The sequence below is a fragment of the Dendropsophus ebraccatus genome, chromosome 3 (genome assembly GCF_027789765.1).
Source record: "Dendropsophus ebraccatus isolate aDenEbr1 chromosome 3, aDenEbr1.pat, whole genome shotgun sequence".
Taxonomy (NCBI): domain Eukaryota; kingdom Metazoa; phylum Chordata; class Amphibia; order Anura; family Hylidae; genus Dendropsophus; species Dendropsophus ebraccatus.
The window spans coordinates 72,271,747-72,291,854 of NC_091456.1; the positions used below are offsets into that span (position 1 = coordinate 72,271,747).

Here is a 20,108-nt window from a genome sequence, read left to right on the forward strand (position 1 = left end):
CACTTGGTAGTGGAGAGATGAGCGCTAGTGGGGATATGGATAGAATTTAAAGGAAAAGTCCCACCAAATATAAAAAGAAGAAGTGTGTGTGTGTGTGTGTGTGGGGGGGGGGGGGCTGTACAGGAAAATAATGAACAACCTAAACTCACCTGTCCCCATGCCCCTGTTGCGCTGCTCCCAGGTCTCGCTGGCGGTTGAGCGATTGCACAACTGAGCAGTCACTTCGCCAGGTACATGATGTTGCAGCTGAAACAGCTGCAGGTCACCAGGACCCGAGAGAGGGGCTATGGGGCACGAGGAGAGGTGAGTAGGTTGTTTATTATTCTCCCGCATCCCCCCCCCCCTCCTTTAAAGTTTGTTGTAATCGTAGGAATACATTTCTTTCTCCTGGCATACATTTGCTCTATTTTGTGGCTTATTGACTACTGTCAAGGTCAAATTGGCTCCAACAGAAGTTTGATCATCTCCCAAAGTGTATAGTATTTGTCCTTCTGTGCACTACCCACATAGTTGTGGGAGACCCCAGAGTATACCCATAAAGTATGCCCATTCCATGCTGATGGTGCCCGGGATGAATTTTAACCCTGGACACCAGCTGTAACCAATGTGTAGTGACCCTGGCACATTCCTGTGGTTCTAACTAGGGATGGTCCGAACCGAGTTCGGTTTGGGTTCGTACAAGCCCGAACCCTCGGTAATGATTCACGCTGTCTGCCCGCTCCGTGGAGAGGGTGGATACAGCGGGAGGACCGCCTGGAAAACTGGGCCATAGGCTGTATCCCAGTTTTCCAGGCGGTCCTCCCGCTGTATCCACCCTCTCCACCGAGCGGGCAGACAGTGGGAATCTGATACCGAGCGTTCGGGTTCATACGAACCCAAACCTTGGCAGGTTCGGACCATCCCTAGTTCTAACTAAACATTCAGATGGTTTACCTGACTCTAGCCTTCTCCCTATATAGGGGGAGACTTATCAAACATGGTGTAAAGTGAAACTGGCTCAGTTGCCCCTAGCAACCAATCAGATTCCACCTTTCATTCCTTACAGATTCTTTGGAAAATGAAAGGTGGAAGCTCATTGGTTGCTAGGGGCAACTAGGCCAGTGTCACTTTGCACCACGTTTGATAAATCTCCCCCATTGTGTGTATAAGGCAGAGTAATAACTGCTGACCAGTAACAATACTACTCACTAAACATCCAGTGCTGTAGAAATGGACGAATGAGCTGAATAAAATAAATCATAGTCTGTATTGTACAGTAGCAGCAGAATATGCAGTTGTTTTATAGGTAACAAGCAGTAGAAATTGGCATTTAACACCATTAGCCTTAAGCTGTTCCAACCACAGAATGAAGGATGTGGGCGGATATAAGATGTGACTCTGCCAGGCCCCAGGTTATAATCATATGGGCTTGAATGCCATTAAAATGACTACATAATGTGGGTAAATTGGGGCTAATGGTACCTATTATATCAGTAGTAATATGGTGTGATGAGGTATGTGTGTAGAGGAAGCCCTTGTAATAGGTTTCCTCTTGTTGCATTCCCTTTCTATAGAGAGAGGTTAGGAGCAGATCACGACTAAAACATGTCATCAAGTTCATGGCAGTTGGTGAAATAAAGTGGAAACAAATCCACAGGACACAGCATGAAATGGCGGTGTAATTTCCTAAAGTGCTTTATATAAGACTAGCCATTAACATATAATAAAGACGGAATGCTCTGCAAATGGAATTACACCTTTAGGGCAACAATGTTTGCACATCTGTGCAAGGCAGCACCTAGAAAAGAAATCCCTAGAAAACCAAGAACAGAAATGAGGAGTTGATGAGTTAAGGGGGTTGTCCAGTGAAAATCCTTTTCTTTCAAATCAATTAGTTTTAGAAAGTTATATAGATTTGAAATTTACTTCTATTTAAAAATCTCCATTCTTCCCATACTTATTAGCTGCTGTATGTCCTGCAGAAAGTGGTAGATTCTTTCCAGTGTGACACAGTGCTCTCTGCTGACATCTCTGTCTGAGACAGGAACTGTCCAGAGTACCTGCAAACCCCGTAGAACCTTTCCTGCTCTGGACAGTTCCTGTCTCGCACAGAGATGTCAGCAGAGAGTACTGTGTAAGGCCTTGTTCAAACATCGGGTCACAGAACGGCCAGTGTTAGTGAAGATCATCCCTTCATTTGTGCTGAATAGGGATTCGGGTGCATCCGTGTGCGCCCACATCCCTATTCACCATTGAACACAATGCCGCACTCTCCATTGTGTGACCTGTCAGGTTTTTGAGGCTGCTATTCAAAACTAACATGTCAGTTCTTTGTGTGACCACTAGCGATCCCAGCCGTATGTGTATACACATACGTCCAAGATTCCATAGGTGGCAGCACAATCGGCAACAACGGCTGTTATTAATAGGAAACTTATGTTATGTTAAAATGGCCTAATACTGAAATGAGTCCACCACTTCCTGCAGGACATGCAGCAGCTGTTAATTATGGGGAAACGTGAGATTTTTAAATAGAAGTAAATTACAAATCTATACATGTTTTTTTGCTGGATAACCCCTTTAAGCTAGGGCTACAGCCAGGTCTTTTGTTATACATCTATTTTTCTGTAAAATAATCAAACACACAGTAAGCGATTTTTGAGAGATCTCTAAGTGATTTTCATAGCCATTGCTTTCTAAAGAAAAATCACCATGAAATCTGTAATTAAACATAGAAATCACTAGCAACCTGTCTGTGTGAGGCTTTCCCCAACCTGCTCAATGCAATGCTAAAAGGCTAGCCAAATTCACATAGGGCCCCTGTTCTTGTGATTGTGGGCGTCCCAGAGGCATTAACAAACCATAATCCGCCTTCAAAACCACAGCCTTAGGCCTCATTCACACGTTCAGTGTTTTTCAAGGATCCTAATTTTAGTCTGCTAGCTAGATTCGTGATCTGTGGAAAACTGTCCGTGTTTGCATCCATTGTTAGATCCGTGTCCATTTTCTTCACTGACCCGTGGAAATTGTGTAGTGCTAGTTTCTAAGTTTAAACGGAATTAAAAGACATTTACAAGAAACGATTATCGTTCGAATTTGCGCGATAACGATCGCATTTGAGCGATATTTGGCTCGGATAAACACAGCAAACGATCAAGCGACGAGAGATAAATCGTTCATCTTGATCTTTCAACAAGTTCTCAAATCATTGTTGGTCGTACACTGAAAATTCACAGATTGCTTTGAGTAAAGTCTTTCACCGATTAACCCTATGTGTGAGATAGGTTTAAGAGATCTTAAAACGATCGCAATAACGATTTTTCCAAACGATATATCGTTCCATCTAAACGCTGATCGTTTAAAAAACCACATTGTTATTTGGAAATCGTTAATCGCTTGATTAGGCAAATTACCGCTCAGTATAATCGCAGCATAAGTTTCAACAGTTTAAACGGTTTAAAAAGGACTCCGGGCTGCACCTGGGAGCACACACCGGTGTACGCCCTCCCCCGGTCCCCCAGTCTCCCCTGTAGTGAAGTCACACAGCATGGCACCCGCAGCACCCTCCACCTGGGAGCAGAGTCGCCAGCGTGCACCCCCCTGGCCCCCGGCCCTATCCTGAACACACTTAGACGCCAGCGGGGAGAAAGGAGCAAGATGCCTGTCTTCCCGCTCTGTGTGCTCACGTTGTCTGCCACAGTTAGGGGCAGGGGATACAAGCACGCCGCCGGGGAAGACTTCACTGGGTCTTGGAGCTGCAGCCCTCCCCTGCAACCCGCCTACATGTAAATCAGGTGACATGGGATCTGTGTTTTTCACGGATTCCACAGATGTGGCATCCATGGAATCTGTGAAAAACACGGATCCTATAGACTTCAGTTGGGGGATGTTTTCCGCAATCCGCCTCCGCATAGCAGCATGTCCTATTTTTTCACAGCACAGATCATATGAATAGATGCATAGAATTCAGTGTCTCCTAAAATTGTCCATGGTTGTGAATCCGCAACCATAGACAATTTCACAGGACTTGTGAAGAAGGCCTTAGTCCTGCAACAAATGTCCCAGAAGCCGTACAGTTTGGTGAGATTAACCACTTATACATGCACAAATGCTGCAGATTTCCCACCGCAGAAAATCTACAGCATTTCCATCGCCTGGGAAAGTACTGTAAGAATTACTGTAAAAAAAATCCTAGCTCTCGACTATTCATTTATCATCTTATGACGTCATTATCACGTTGTTATCCTGTGTTCTGTACTTCGTGTGGATGGAGAATTTTAAAGATTAGTCTGTGAAAGATGTAATATACAAATGAAAAGAAAAGTATAAATAACACATATGATATATGATATGTATACCAGCAACTACGAAGCGTTTACACATAAAGAGGAGTTGTCACTAACAAGATATTGCACAGTAATGTTTAATTCATCTCTGCCTAAAGCTTACCTGCAATCTCCTGTAACTTTTCAGTATGAGTTGTGTCGTCTACAGAAGGTTTAGTACTATTTCTGGCCTTTATATAGCTTAAATACGATGTTGGTCTGGGGAATTTAGGAACCACCAGTAGAACTAAAGAACTGGTGAGAAATGGTATACTGACCCAGTTCCATATCTGTGTCCACAAATTTTCTATGAATAACAAGGTTTTAGTCAAACTACAACTCTCACAATGCCCAACATATCCTGAGGGCTGTAGACCTTTAGTATATGCCGGGAGTTTTTATCCTCAGCGTCCCCAGCCCTATGGGAGCATACAGTAACAGCAGCTTACAAACCATCTAACCTGCTGTTAGGCTGCATTCATACGTCCTGTAAAATTAGCCATTGCCGAACCATTAAAACAAATGCAGCCATTCACTCAACCTGTGCCGCGCCCCCCACTGCGATCCACACCGTGAAAAAATAGGACCTAGTACGGAGTAGTTGTCTTCTGCGCTCCTGTCATCTCTGCGGGCAGGGGGCTGCGCTTCTATTGAGAGATCCATGCCGCGATCCTCCTCCGGTCATCGCTGCGTGGATCATGGTGGGGGTCGCGGCACGGATCGCATAATTGAGGCCTTAGTTTCTTCTTCATATATTTACTATGCTCCTTACTGACACCTATTAGAGTTACGAATGGGGAACCTTCGACTCCTTAGCTGTAGCGAAACTACTATTCCCATCGTGCCTGGACAGCAATAGCAAAGCTTTGGGAATTGTAGTTTTGCAACAGCCGGGAGAACAAAGGTTCCCATCCCTGCTTTAAATCAATGTTTGACCCATAAAAAGCCTTGAAATCTGACTGATAAAATGCCAAGCCAGAATTTTCTCCAGAAGGGAAAGTCACCATCTGTAGTAGCAAGGAGTAAGCGTTATTCCTTTTGTAGAGAAGCTTTGTAGTATTAGAATCTAATTTTTCTGATTATAATCACTTGACGCATGTTAAGGCCCTATACCACGGAAAGATTATCGGCCATTACGGCCAATAATCGACCCATGGAATAGGAGGCAATGATCAGCCAACATCGTTCATGTCGACTGCTCGTTGAAGTCATTTTTCTTTCAACATGTTGCAAGACAGACGACTCTTATAGCAGCGATCTGCTGCCGTTGTCCCGTGGAATAGGAGCGGTGGCAGCAGATTCTCAGAGTTGGGCCGTGGAATACGGCCTTTAGCCCTTATACTTAAGATACATTTAGCCAGCAGCCTCAGGCAGATGCTTATTATTCATTATTGATATGATTATTGTGTGGAAAATAGTTATATCGTTCAAATTTTAACAATAATAGTTTTGTGTAATTGAAGGCAACGATGGAAAAACCGTTTGTGTGTCGTTGATCGTTCATTTAGCTCTGACCCTGAAATCATTGTTAATTGTTCCCTGTAATTCCACATTCGTTTACTAATCATTCAGTGTAATTCCAAATCGTTCATTCTTGCTATGTGGAGTAAACGATCATAGTAATGTAACGATCGTAACTTACCACTATCATTCTATGTACTATGGTGACCGATTTCAGCCTTTCACCGATTCACCCTATGTGTGAGGTAGGCTTAAGCGATTTTAAAATGATCACAATAACAAATTTTCCAAACGATATATCGTTCTGTCTAAACGCTGATCGTTATAAAAAACACATTGTTACTTCGAAATCGTTAATCATCGATTGGGCGAATTATCGCTCCATGCAAACGCAGCATAAAGATAAACAATCTTGTTTGCAATCGTTTATCGTTAATCGCTAATAGTTAAAAATCGTTTCCTCTAATAGGAGCCTTAAAGCCCCTATTACCCAGGGCGATTCAGAGGAGCAAGCGAGTGCTGACCTGTCATATCAGCGATTGCTTGCTCCTCGTTCCCCGCTAGCTGCCGGCGGCAGCATTGAGCGGGTAAGAGCCAAGGGGCTGCCCGAGTAATCGCTAGATCATCCAGGGAGCCCATAGAAGATAGCAGTGGTCTGTTGCCGTTGCTCCTATAACAGTGACAGCGGCATATCGCTGCTATCGCGGTCATTGATCACTCAACATGTTGAAAAACAATGATCAGCCAACACGTCGGCTGATCATTATTTTCTATTACACAAGACGATTATCTGCCACAACGGCCTATATCAGCCGAATACGGCCGATAATCGTGTAATAGGGCCTTTAGACAGATAAAGGAAATGTAAGTGCAGTTTTCAGGTATTTGCTTATTTTGTTCGCTTTCTTTCAGGGGTTATACATTAATTCAAAAAGTGCTTCCTGCTATGTCCTCAGGAGGCCCATTTGCCTGCTTGTGTATGAAGCCAGCTGCTTAGAGCTTTGCTTTGTACTTGCGTGTGCCCTACCACCACAGAGTTTGTGCTCATAACCACAACTGTTTTTCCAGATCAGGTTTAGACAGTCAGTAGGATTCTTTAGACATGCCAGCCTTTGTACGGCTTCTGTTGGAGAAATAAAGGACGGACTTCAAACAAGGATGCCTTCTGGAACAACTTAGATAACATTATCTTAGCCATCCAATATTTCTTGAGTAGAATCAGAAACAGCAGTGCAGAAACAATAGAACTCGCTACTGGACGTAAAACTTTGCTTCTATGTATTTATAATAAAGCTGTTATAGTACTGTACAAATGAGAAAATGTATTCATCGTATGGTTCAGGTCAGTTTAAAAGCACAACCAAGCTGCTTAAAAAATAAACCCTAAGGACTTGTTCACATTGAGCAAAAGTGGCAGACTTTCAAGTGGAGACCACACTGCAGATGTCGTTTAAATTCCACCTGCCCCATTGAATCAGTGGGATTTCTCGTGTGCCTCCGCTCCCCGCCCAAAGAATGGACATGTCAATTCTTTGGGGGAAGACAGCGGAGGCGCATGACAAATCCCACATTCCCATGTTCATTTCCAAATGGATCTTTGCTATTTTATTCTTATCAGCGTTATAGTATTGGTGTGTCGCTTGTTGCGTTTAATCTGTACAAAAATACATTCATCTAAGAAAAGACACAAATAGCTGGAGTTTTGATGACTCTGCAGCCCTTTAACATCACACTGCTTCAGCTACAAAAGTGAGAATTAAAGGATCCACTTCAGCAGCTTCATGGCCTCATCCGTCTCTATTTTGTCTTGAGTATTTCTCCTTTAGCGGTGTGACATTGTTTTACAAATCCCAGCATGTCTCCAATTATCGTCCACACAACCAAGTGAGGTTCCTTTCATTCTTCCAGCACTTGTAATGACACATGTGTTGCGTTTTCCTCATTATGCTACCAAGTTTATACTTGCTGATCTGGTCGCACACATCAAATGCAGTCAGCAAACCAGATAGCATTCTAATCATTAGTTTTTTTTCTGTCATCTGCTTTTAATAGTCCATGCATTATAGACCTCTTTGTTAAAATCCCTATCTTCCTGAGTTTTTTTGTTTTCTATCCATAAATATAGTAACATTTCTTTGAAACATTTTTAAATTCAGCCACAGTTTGTATGAAAATGACTTAAAGGGGTACTCCGGTGGGAAAAAAAATAGTTTTTAAATCAACTGGTGTCAGAAAGTTATACAGATTTGTAAATTACTTCTATTTAAAAATCTTAAGTCTTCCAGTACTTATCAGCTACTGTTTGCCCTGCAGTAAGGGCGTTTTTTTTTTCCATTCTGACAGGATGCTCTCTGCTGCCACCCCTGTCTGTGGCAGGAACTATCCAGAGCAGTAGCAAATCCCATAGAAAACCTCACTGCTTTGGACAGTTCCTGACATGAACAGAGGGGGCAGCAGAGAGCACTGTGTCAGACTGGAAAGAATACATCTCTTCCTGTAGAACATACAGCTACTGATGAGTACTGGAAGACATGATATTTTTAAATGGAAATAATTTACGAATCTGTGTAACTTTATGACACCAGTTGATTTGAAATTTTTTTTTCCACCGGAGTGCCCCTTTAAAGGGATATCCCATCAAGAAACTAAATGTCTTATTGGTGGGCTCAAGCTATAGCATTTGACGGTTTGTCTTAATGTATCCAGTTTAATTCCATAGAACACATAACAGCCTATCTCCCAGAGAACAGAAGCATCGGGCAGCTGAAATCCAACAGCCCAGTCCTAATCCTCCCTGACATTTGCTGGAGTTAGAAGGCATTATATGGTGAATAGTCCCATGCATCCAGTATATATGGCCAGTTTAAGGGGGTTGTCCAATATAAATTGTTATTTTATGACACCAGGCGGCCTGGGAATCAGCAGCTGCAGTGGAGCTGGATGGGTAGGTACCTGTCAGCATGGTAAGCTGACATGGTTAGCAGTTTACACCAGACAACCCCTTTAAATGAGCAGTGTCATTTAGAAAACTGCGAAAAATGTCATAGCGATATATTAGAAAATTTGATCGGTCATGGTTTGAGTGTTCAGACTCATTCAGGAGAACCAAGAGCAAAAGTTCGTAGTGCTTCCCCTCTTGGCTCCATGTAACGTAACTGAGACAGCCACATAATGTAAGTCTATGGGGCTGTCTCGCTCACATAGACACAGCAATATGTGCACCTCTCCACGCTCATTCCACTGATTGAGTAGAAAATTTCTAAAGTTAAAATGGCAAGTACTCTAAAAGATCTGTACCCAAGACATATGGAGGCACAGCCATCTCATCCACCTCTACAGCCTCTCGTTTACAACTGGATACATGAGTCTTTGTCTCTAAGTTTCCTGAAAAATAAATGTCTGTCTGATCTTAAACTTAAATGAGCACTGACACCGAAAAATCCTTTTAATATATCCTAGAGATGTTATAGATAGTAAGGAGGCATTACAGCTCGCAGCCCTTCAGGAGCTTGGGAAAGCCTTGCACAGGAAAATAAAATAATTTCTCTGTTATGTAAGCACAGGCATATATATGAGGTCTCCTCATCCTAACCGCTATCTAGCAGTGCCTGCAGTTTGAATTGTGAATTGTAGCTGACAGATTTCCTTTAATGTGTAACTATCATGTAAATGAACCTCTGTCAGGAGTGTGGATCGGTGGGGGTCCGGGTTCTGAGACTCCCACCAATTGCTGGTATTGCAGCCCACACTCTGCCCCTTCATCTGCGCTCTAAAAAGCTACTACAAGCAGTCTATCTTATAAAGGAACAAACACAGTACACATATCCACTCGGGGAGTGTGTTAAGCTGCACCCCATCAATTATATCATAGAATTCACAGGAGGGGGTGCACAAACAATATACAATATATTGTTTGTGCACCCCCTCCTGTGAATTCTATCTAATAAAGGAAGCCTATGAGACTTCCATAGTTCCATAGGTGTCCATTAGGATTCCATAGATTGCTCATATTAGCAGTCTGGAATGGGAATGAAGGGGCAGAGCGTGCTGCTGAGCTCATCTGCCCCCTGGTTTTAGGAATTGGTGGAGATCTCATCACCCGGCCCCCACATTTCTTATGTGTCTCTATGACATGTCAAAAGTTTATTTAATTGATAGTCACACTCCTCCTACTGTACTACTTCTCTACTGAAGACACAAAGTCTTATTCCATCAGATTTGGTTTTGTTCATGTGTATTCAATTTTCTTTTACCATCCAGTAGATATGAAGCTTGCAATAGTGTTTGAGCCTGTTTGGCCCAGAGGCAACCATTATACAGTATATCCTGTATCCATTGGCCAGGCTTGTGCTGTCCTGCGCTTTCTATGTCAGTGTATTAAGAGCACTACTTGTAAACAGGGAAAAACACTGAGGATCTTGATGGACAGCTCAGTCTGGATAAGTTTTATTCTTTTTTACAGGCCACACATAATTCTCTTCAGCACAACTTAAGAGCTGTTTCACATATTACATGCAAAGTTTTGCTTTGATATTAGGCTCATCCCTGGCCTGACTGCAGGTTTAATAACCCGACGTGACAGCTGTAAGTTCAGCTCATCAGAAATATTGCCAGGCTGGGACTTACATTCATAGTACGGACATAAGCATCTGCCTGTAATACACTTGTGTGTAACTTGTACAAGGGGTGCAGAGACTTGCAGTTTAATGTCCCCTTGAAATGCTGGTAGTGCTACATACAGAAAGGTGCTGTACAACAGCAGTCTTGTACTATGTGGACACTTTACGTTTTCTTGGTTGATTCTGTAACATTTATTTAGACCAGTTTAGATGTGGCCTAAACAGCAGACACACTGATGTTCAGGGACTTATTCTTCCATTTTCTTGTGCATTGTACCTCACTCCACAGTGCGCATTGATGAAATTACTCCTACAAAGTAAGGTCAACATGCCTACAAGGATTTAACTTCTTGGCAAACTCCATCATATTGTACAACTTTAAGTGAATTTTCCCCAGCTAGTGTGCCAGGTGTGTACTTTATTAGCTGGTCTGTAGCCAGGGTTGTTCTGTCTATGTGGGGCATCTGGCAGCCACCAGGGTTAGTGAATGTTACACACAGTCTCAGTGTGAATGGAGTTATAGAAATAGGTGAGCAATGGCAAAGTCTTTTCAGATCAGAGCTAGGTCTCTCATTGTAGTTGGTATGGTTTTTTTGCATGTAGGTATCTCACTTCTCGTATGTCTTGCTTACTTGGCTCATATATAGTGATGTTTTTGTTGTGCCTTGTGCAATGTGGTCCCATTGGGTTACAAAAATAATTGTGTAACAGCCCTACATTCACTTGATTGAGAAAATAATAGTATGTACATGATTGATGTCTATACATCTGTCTATTGTTAGTGCTTCCTTCTATGTTTCATAGTGCTGCATTTTTAGATATTTCAGATGAAATTATTAGGCTCCAGTTATTTGTTACTAAGTCTCAATAGGAGTATTATATTTTATTTCAGATTTTGGAAATACAGCAATATGCCTGCACAGCTGGAAACACAGTATATAAATGTATCATGATAACTTGTTGCCATATGTCAATGATCATGGTTCAGATTAGGCTTCAAGGGATGATGCACAGACCTCGCAGACAGGTCTCCTATCATGTTGGAGGGTTGCTGGCTCGGTAGCTTCATGTCCCTGTAAAACGCTGTTTAATCCCACATACGAGGCAGGGGGAGAGCCGTGATGTCACGAGACGACTCCCAGAGCTGTGCGGGCTGTGGCTGCTGGAGAGGATAATGGCAGAGGGATGCTCAGTGTCCCTCCAGTTTCCTGTGTCCCCCTGCCATCATCCTCTCCAGCAGCCACAGCCCGCACAGCTCTGGGAGTCGGGTCGTGACATCACCATTTCATCCAGGAAGTGAAGCCTTGATGCAGTGTTAAGTGCAAGGAAAAAAAGCACTTTATAAGCATTTCCCATAATAAGTGTATATTGGGGATTTGTATAACTTTTTTTTTTTTTTGGGGGGGGCAATACAATTTTCACCGGACTTCTCCTTTAAGTATCATGGAAAGTAAGTGGAAATGCACACTTAACCTCCCTTCCCCCTGGGGCTGAATCAAAATGACATGCTGTAATAGAAGGCCTATTCAGTATATAGTCAGTAAGCTTATGAGTACATCATGTGACATCTTGTAAGCAACTGTAAACAACAGAATATGGAAGCATTCATAAAAATCTTCTAAATACCTCCATGATTCCATTAAATGGCTATTGTAGAACCATCTGCTAACCTAGGAAATACCGTACAGAAGTAAAGACATCGACAGATGATACTGTCAGCAAAGACACTAGGAGAAAGCACCTAGATCTCTAGGGTATTACGGTGTAAGCCAAGGAAGAGACACAGAATAAAAACACTATATATGTGTATACGGATAGGGACTTTATACAACTAGTAGACTGTTAAGATTCTATTTTTGTTTTTTACAGCTTCATGACTAGTACAATTGAATTCTTTAGGGCTGTTACCATGCAGTGCAGTGTCCAGGCTTGTCTGCCTCCAGGTTTGGAATGAAGCAGTTAATGCACCATTACCCAACATGTGCACATTCTCTGGCCTACACATGGTGTGTGCATGCCAGACATCCTGCCACTAGCTCCTCATCTACCAACATGTAAGACCAGCAGCCATGCAGAGATCACTAGAGTCCTGGGTGGCATGGCTTCTCCAGTGGGCATGCTCCTTCTGAAGGAGATGAACTGCTATGCAGGGGTGTTTAGTAACTTACAATCATCAGTGAGATTTATCAATCTGTCTCATTGTTCATAGCAATATCACAAGTAGCAAACAAGATATAACCTACCTAACGTCCTTTCCATAATGTGCAGATTTAAAGGGAACCGGGCGCCCGGTTTTACCTTACAGAGGACCAGTGGCCTCTTCTAACCTATCTGGTTTAGTATATACTCCATTTTTGAACATGAATTAACAATTTTAAAACAACTTTTCTTATAGGTCTGTGTTTGCCATTCTAATGCTAATGTGTCCAGATGGTTACTCTAAAGGCCCCTTTACATCAGACGATTATCGCTCCTTTGGCCAATAGTTGCCCGGTGTAAAAGTGTCAGCTATCAGCCGAGGAGCAGAAAACGCCGGCCTGACAGCTGATCGCATCTTTTCGTTACTAGCCACACAAAACTCTGTGTAAGCAGGGGATGTGCGGCCTACAGCAATACATTTAAATAGCCACACAAACAATACAGCGATCATTCGTGTGGCCCAGCAGACCTCCCAACAGATGTCAGTGGAGAGAAGGGTCTTTTGTTCTGGGAGGAATAAGCCAGTCGCTTTACCATAGACAACACATGAACGTTTAGCCATGCCAAGCATTCGTGTTTATGATGTGTGGGGGCTGGGTTTCAGGATACATAACTGTTGTCTAACAGTCATTAAAAGTGTATGGCCAGCTTTATTCTTTGGCTGGGTTCACACTACGTTTTTGCAATCCGTTTTTGCATAAAAACGGATGCATTTGTATGCATCCGTTTTGATCCATTTTTCCATTGACAATATAAAAAAAGTGATCAAAATGCATACATTTTTTAACGTACACACGTAGCTGACCTTATTTTTTTGTATGTTAAAAAAAAGATGCCTTTTTTTACCACTTTTTTTTTTATAATGGAAGACAATGGAAAATTGAATGCACACAAATGCATCAGTTGTTTTTTTGCAAAAATGGATAAAAAAAACGATTGTAAAAGCTTACTAGAAATGTATGACTAAATGGTCAACAGGTTGTTACCAGTTGGGTGCATGTCCCCTGTACTGTCAGCTTCAATTATATCCCGTCTCCAACTGGTTGGCTAGTCATCCATTACTAGTAAGAATAGGAGGAATGGTAATTGAAAGATGTTCCGGGATTATTTGATAGGGAATACAAGAATTTACTAGTTGTAAATCTGCACATATGGCAGCATAGTTACTCAAAAACTCCAGTGGCAGCAATAGTGATGTTGTAGCATGAGGGTTAATTCACACGGACGGATCCGCAGCGGATTTTACGCTGCTAATCTTATGCTAGTGACTTTCAATGAGGATACATACTCGCAGTGGGATTTACAACCCACTGTAAGTATGTACGTGACAGCGCCATTAACCCCCCGCCGGCCGGAGCATACATTACCTGCTCCGCGCTCCGGCTTGCTTAGGGGGTTCTTGGCTTGACATCCTGCTCAGCCAATCAGTGTGCAGCCCCGCCGCAGCCACTGATTGGCTGAACGGGACGTGAAGCGGGGAGGAGGTAAAGTATGCTCTGGCCAGCGGGGGGTCAATTATGCTGTCATGTACATACTAGCAGCGGGATGTAAATTCTGCTGCGAGTATGTATCCTCATTGAAAGTAATCGGCATAGGATCCACAGCAGATTTAGCTGCAATTTCACAACGTAAAATCTGCGGATCCGTCCATGTGAATTTACCCTAAGGCCGTGTTTGCACATGTCTTTGCTGCAGCTAAATATTTTCCTGTGATCTCTGCAAATACTTATGCAAAAGTAACGTGTGAATAGGACCTGTGAGTGACCTGTTCCTTCATTGGCGGTTACACCTGTTTGCATAAAATTTCATCTAATTAGCTCTGAAAAGAAGACCTAGCTTCATTTTCAGCCCTAGTTACAGTTCGTTGACCAGATCCCTGACACTGGGTGGAGGTTCTAGAAGTTATGGCACAAAAAAAGCTGCATTTTTTTCTTCTGTTACACTCCTGTAAAATGACGGACCCCATTAAAGTCATCAGGGTATGTCAGGCTCCGTTTATGTCTGTTGGCACAGCCGTTCATTTGGCTCCATTTGTGGGTTCCAAATTGCATCTTTAACGGAGGCTTCGTACAGAGAGAGTGATATCCCAGCCTTACATCACAATCCCTTCCCTGTTAATATTAAAGTGGCACTCGGGAGGAAAATAACGATAAATTAACTCAAAAGTTATATAGATTTGTAAATTACTTCCATTTAAAAAAAATTTCCAGTCTTTCAGTACTTATCAGCTGCTGTATGTCCTGCAGGAAGTGGTGTATTCTTTCCAGTCTTACACAGTGCTCTCTGCTGCCACCTCTGTCCTTGTCAGGAACTGTCGGTAGAAGTAAATTACAAATTTGTATCTGTCACCATTTGATTTAAAAACAACCGTTTTAATAATAATAATAATAATAATAATAATAATAATGATGATGATGATGATGATGATGATGATGATTTAAAAAAATAAAATAAAAATGGAATATTGGATCCCTGGCCTTACATACTGAAAATCATTACTGATTTTAGCTATTCACAGACATTTTTAGACAGCAAATTGCATTCTTGCTCTGTGTGATTTGGAGCATTAAGAAGCCATACAAATGCATAATCTCAGATTAACCTGCTTCTTTATTTTTCCAGGCACACGCTAAGCACAGAGCGTCCAAGCATTTGTTTTAATATGTTATTGTAGCACCCTTGTCTTATTCACCTTATTTGGCTTCTCTTGCTCGACAGGGGCAATGACCTAATGTAGAGCAATCAATACATACTCGATTTCTTTATTTTATTTTTTACCAGACTAACACAAATATAATGTCAAATAATGACCAAAATTATTATTTCAGGGGCAAATACCTATAGAGCGGGGTCATTTGTTATAATTGGTATCTTGGATTTTACCTAAACCTCATCACCTTAGGTCAGCCTAACAGATTTAGAAGAACTGTTATAGTATGTACATTTTTGATTATTTTAAGATAACAGACCACCTTTAGGGTATATTCACACAGGCGGGCTCGCAGCGAGATTCTCGCTGCGAGCCCGGCAGGTCCTGGCAGTTCCCATAAACTACATACTTGCTGCGGTCTAAACGACCGCAGCGAGTATGTAATTATACCGCGCTTAACCCCTTCTAATCCCGCCGGCTCCCCCGATGTAAGCAGCATACATTACCTGTCCTTGCTGCACGGGTCCGGCGTCCTGCTCTCCCGCCCGGCCAATCAGTGGCTGCGGCTGGGCAACACACTAATTGGCCGGACGGGAGAGCAGGACGCCGGACCCGTGCAGCAAGGACAGGTAATGTATGCTGCTTACAGCGGGGGAGCCGGGGGGAGTAGAAGGGGTTAAGCGCAGTATAATTACATACTCGCTGCGGTCGTTTAGACCGCAGCAAGTATGTAGTTTATGGGAACTGCCAGGACCTGCCGGGCTCGCAGCGAGAATCTCGCTGCGAGCCCGCCCGTGTGAATATACCCTTAAAAGGCCAGACTACACTGAAATGCCGCCAAGCCATAAAACCACTCTGACCCCTCCACATAAGTGACCTAGTGGAGGGTATTTGTGACTTTGGGACATCTGTTTTCCCCATTTTCAAACAATAGCATTCTTTATGTCAGTTTAAATATATTGTTATATTGTTGCAGGAGACCTGTCACCCCCCGTGTCGGGGTGACAGGCTCCCGACCCCCAGCTAGATCCCTTTATACTGACCTCATCCCGCTGAGTCCCGCTCCCGGAGCCGGTCCCGGTCAGAAGCCGGCGCGCGTGCTGTGGAGATAGGTCCGGCGTCCATAGAGAATGAATGGAGCTGGACGCATCTCTGCAGTGCGCGCACGGCTCCATTCATTCTCTATGGACGCCGGACCTCTCTCCACAGCGCGCGCGCCCACTTCTGACCAGGATATCTCCTTCCCGGGTCCGGCTCTGGGAGCGGGACTCGGCGGGATGAGGTCAGTATAAGAGGATCTAGCTGGGGGTCGGGAGCCTGTCACCCCGGGGTGACAGGTCCTCTGTAACATATGATGAATTTTGCTACAACACAAAAATGAAAAAACCATAGTAAAAGTTCACCAAGCAATTACAGGGGTTTCTTACACCCGTTAATGTAGAAGAAAAACTTTTTTTTTTGCTGAAGTACCCCTTTAAGCAAATGCTTGATATATCTGAAAAGTAACAAAAAAATTGTCTGTTAGTAGCTAGTTAAGGCCGCACATGCCCCGTTTAGACAGAAAGATTTGCAGCCAATAACAATGATTTTACCGTGCGCACAAGATATAAAATCAGCCAATGAACAGGCGTTTGCCAGTGGATTGCTGTCTCTTTTACTTGGGCCGATTATCAGGGGAATTAATGCTCCTAGGAACACTCATTAACTATAATGGGACCATGTAAAAGGGCCTTTAAATCATTGCTATCAGCTGCACCTTTCTCTGTCTAAGCAGGAGATGTGTGGCCAATAACAATGCATTTAAATGACAGTACGAACAATACAGCAACCATTTGTGTGGCCCGGCCGCTCAGTTATTGGTGCCATGTAGAGGCACACACGTTCCTGCACATCAGGTGATGTAAAAGGGTAGTTACATGCACAGTCCAAAATAAAAACAAATACAAATAGCAATGTCCAGTTACAGACCAGAGTATGCCAACCCAAACAGTGAGCCTAAGCTTTCATTTCCTCTTCACATATTGCTAAAATCAGGGAGGCATTGTTGGGCAAATGTAATGGGGGATCTGGGCAGGTGAGTACTTTTTTCTTTTTTTGTGCCAGCCTTAGCCCATAATCTGCAATTTTGTGGTGAAAATCATGTGAAAATCCAAAGTCACATGTAAAAATCGCACCAAACAGGCAGCGATAAATACGCAGCGTTAAATATGCAGCGATGCGGTACGTGTGAAGCTACCCTAAACGTAAACTTTCCCTGTCACAGTGGCTCTAGTGCATAGAAGTAGTAATTATAGAAAATCATAATAGCAATTATTGTTATTACCGCTCAGCAAGTCACATTTGCTGTCAGATGCCACATTACAGGCTGGGCAAGCAAGATGCTAAATGATAAATACAAAACTACAAAGCACTAACATAGCTGAATGAATAAAATAAAATAGATATATTATTTTTTTTTTTGCGTCATTTGAAAAAGAAAACATAAAAAACAGATTGGCTTCTAATATTTTTGCGTAGACACTTCTAATTTAAAGGATATGGGTTTACTGGTGTGTCTCCTTTCTATATTCAGCATTATTCAGTTCCATTCTAAGCAAGTTTGAATTGAACTCTTCTATGATTTATAGACCAAGTCACAGGAAGTAATGGCTGCGTTGGAACATGTCTTGTTTCTTTTTGCTCCTGTTTTTCTGCTGACTTTATCATTTTAGTTATAACATTGGAAATCCTATAAGTTCTCTTAGCTCATTACTCTCACAGGGTCATTTTATATGTCACCAAGTTATGCTCTGACAAACTAGCAATTCTGTATTGATCTCTTCTGAATACACAACTGTGTGGTAAGCTTGCACCTTGTCGATTTCTTTCCATATCATTACTGCATTTTATTTCAGCTATATTTTATGCAGCAGAAAGATCGAAATGGAAAACACGTTAAATGCTGAAAGGCAAGCAATGGCGCTTTTCAGGATTCTATATTTAACAGGCTGTCACACAACTTCAAGCCCTTTCTGTATGCCCTGATAGAAGATACAGAAGTCATAGAGGAGGGCTGCCCTGTTCTGGAGTATATTAGCCACTGCACTGTTTTTTTATACAGGAGAACCACAGATCAAATATATAATTGTATTACATTTTATTAGAATGGACAGCATGTAATAATTTATTTATTTTTATCACTTGGCCAATTGCCGATCCCCTCTAAGGCTGTCAACCCTTTGTAACAGATAGCTTGTCCATTGTGTCCATTTTGTAATTTACATTTTCACTTCACATGCACCAAAACATACAAAACCATGTCTGTGTACAGTACTGTGCTGTGGCTAAGCTTCAGTCAGTGCCAGGTGGGGGCAGCCCCGAACCTCAGTGATTTCAGTAAGTTTCAAAGCATAATCGGTTGGAAAGGTTCCCCTACTGAAGTCAACGGGAGTTGTTTTTTTTCTTTTCGTTTTTAATAAGTAGTTTTTGATGCTGTGTTCATATCAAAACCCACACAGTTATTAGCCATTGAACATGCCCTTACATGATGCCCAATTATTATTTTTTTTTTATACGAGGCAACCCATTTTACTTTTGGGATCTGTGTGATTTAAAGGGGTAGTGCGGCGCTAAGAAATTATTCACAAAATAACACACATTACAAAGTTATACAACTTTGTAATGTATATTATGTATTTGAATCGCCCCCTTCCCTGTGTTCCCCCACCCCCGCACGTGGACCCGGAAGTGTAGTGTACCATACATACCTGGCGCGCGTCGTCCCCGTCATCAGCTGCTCAGCCGCGATTGGCTGAGCACAGTTATGCTCAGCCAATTGTGGCTGAGCAGCCGATGACGCGGCAGAGGGGGGGGCGGCATCAGGGACGGCTGCAGCGATTCGGCCGGCCTCCCGAAGATTACATAGTTGACAGAAGATCGGGGACGACTGCGTCAGGTATGTATGGTACACTACACTTCCAGGTCCACGTGCGGGAGTGGGGGAACATGGGGAAGGGGGCGATTCACATACATAACATACATTACAAAGTTGTATAATTTTTGTAATGTGTGTTATTTTGTAAATAATTTCTTAGCGCCGCACTACCCCTTTAAGGGCATGAAGTTTAGGGCATGGCATTGGGACATGGTCTCTAAAGGGGGCAGCATGGTGCATTTCCATAAATATATTAAGACATTTGTGATTTTTTATAATCAGTTATTCATAAGACGTTAAAGAGGATGTTGGAAACCTTGCATCTCTCAGCAGTAAGCACAGTAATAAGCTGGTTACTGGGGTTTTTAGGAGCTGAATCAGCAATAATAAGCGGAGGACCAGGCGGCTATCGAGGGGTTATCTAGATCAGATAACTGAAAGGGCAAATAAACATCAGATGGCATTTTCTCCTTGCAGAATCCCTCTTGGAAGTCTCAGGAATGGGACCCATGGGGATTTGGTGATGGTTGTCCCTTACCACTTGAAGCCCATGTTCAGCTTAGTTTCTTAATTTGTGGAATAAAAGCAAACTGCAATACATATATACATTGTGCAGGTCACAATATACTATATGTCCAGTAATCTAATAGTAATAGTTTATAAGGTTGATTATTGATTCCATCATACTAACCTTTCACTTTATCTGTTTTTCTTGACAGGAGTCCCTTTCCCAAAGAACTTTCTTCAGATCTGCAAGAAAATCCTGTGCAGACTGTTCCGTGTGTTTGTCCATGTGTATATACATCACTTTGACCGTATAATAATCATGGGAGCAGAAGCACATGTTAATACCTGCTACAAGCACTTTTACTACTTTGTTACAGAACTGAACCTCATAGATCGCAAGGAGCTAGAACCACTGGTAAGCCGAAAATAAATCCTTTTATTGTTTTATACAGCTT

At 42.5% G+C, this 20,108-nt stretch overlaps 1 protein-coding gene across 1 annotated transcript in view; it reads left to right on the forward strand.

The window, feature by feature from the left end:
* The window catches only part of MOB3B (MOB kinase activator 3B), a 67,195-nt gene that overhangs the window by 19,062 nt on the left and 28,025 nt on the right, over nucleotides 1-20,108 (forward strand). Inside the window, exon 3 of the mRNA XM_069961985.1 lies at nucleotides 19,866-20,068. Within this exon, the coding sequence (XP_069818086.1) occupies nucleotides 19,866-20,068 (203 nt within the window). The remainder of the gene's footprint in view (nucleotides 1-19,865; nucleotides 20,069-20,108) is intronic.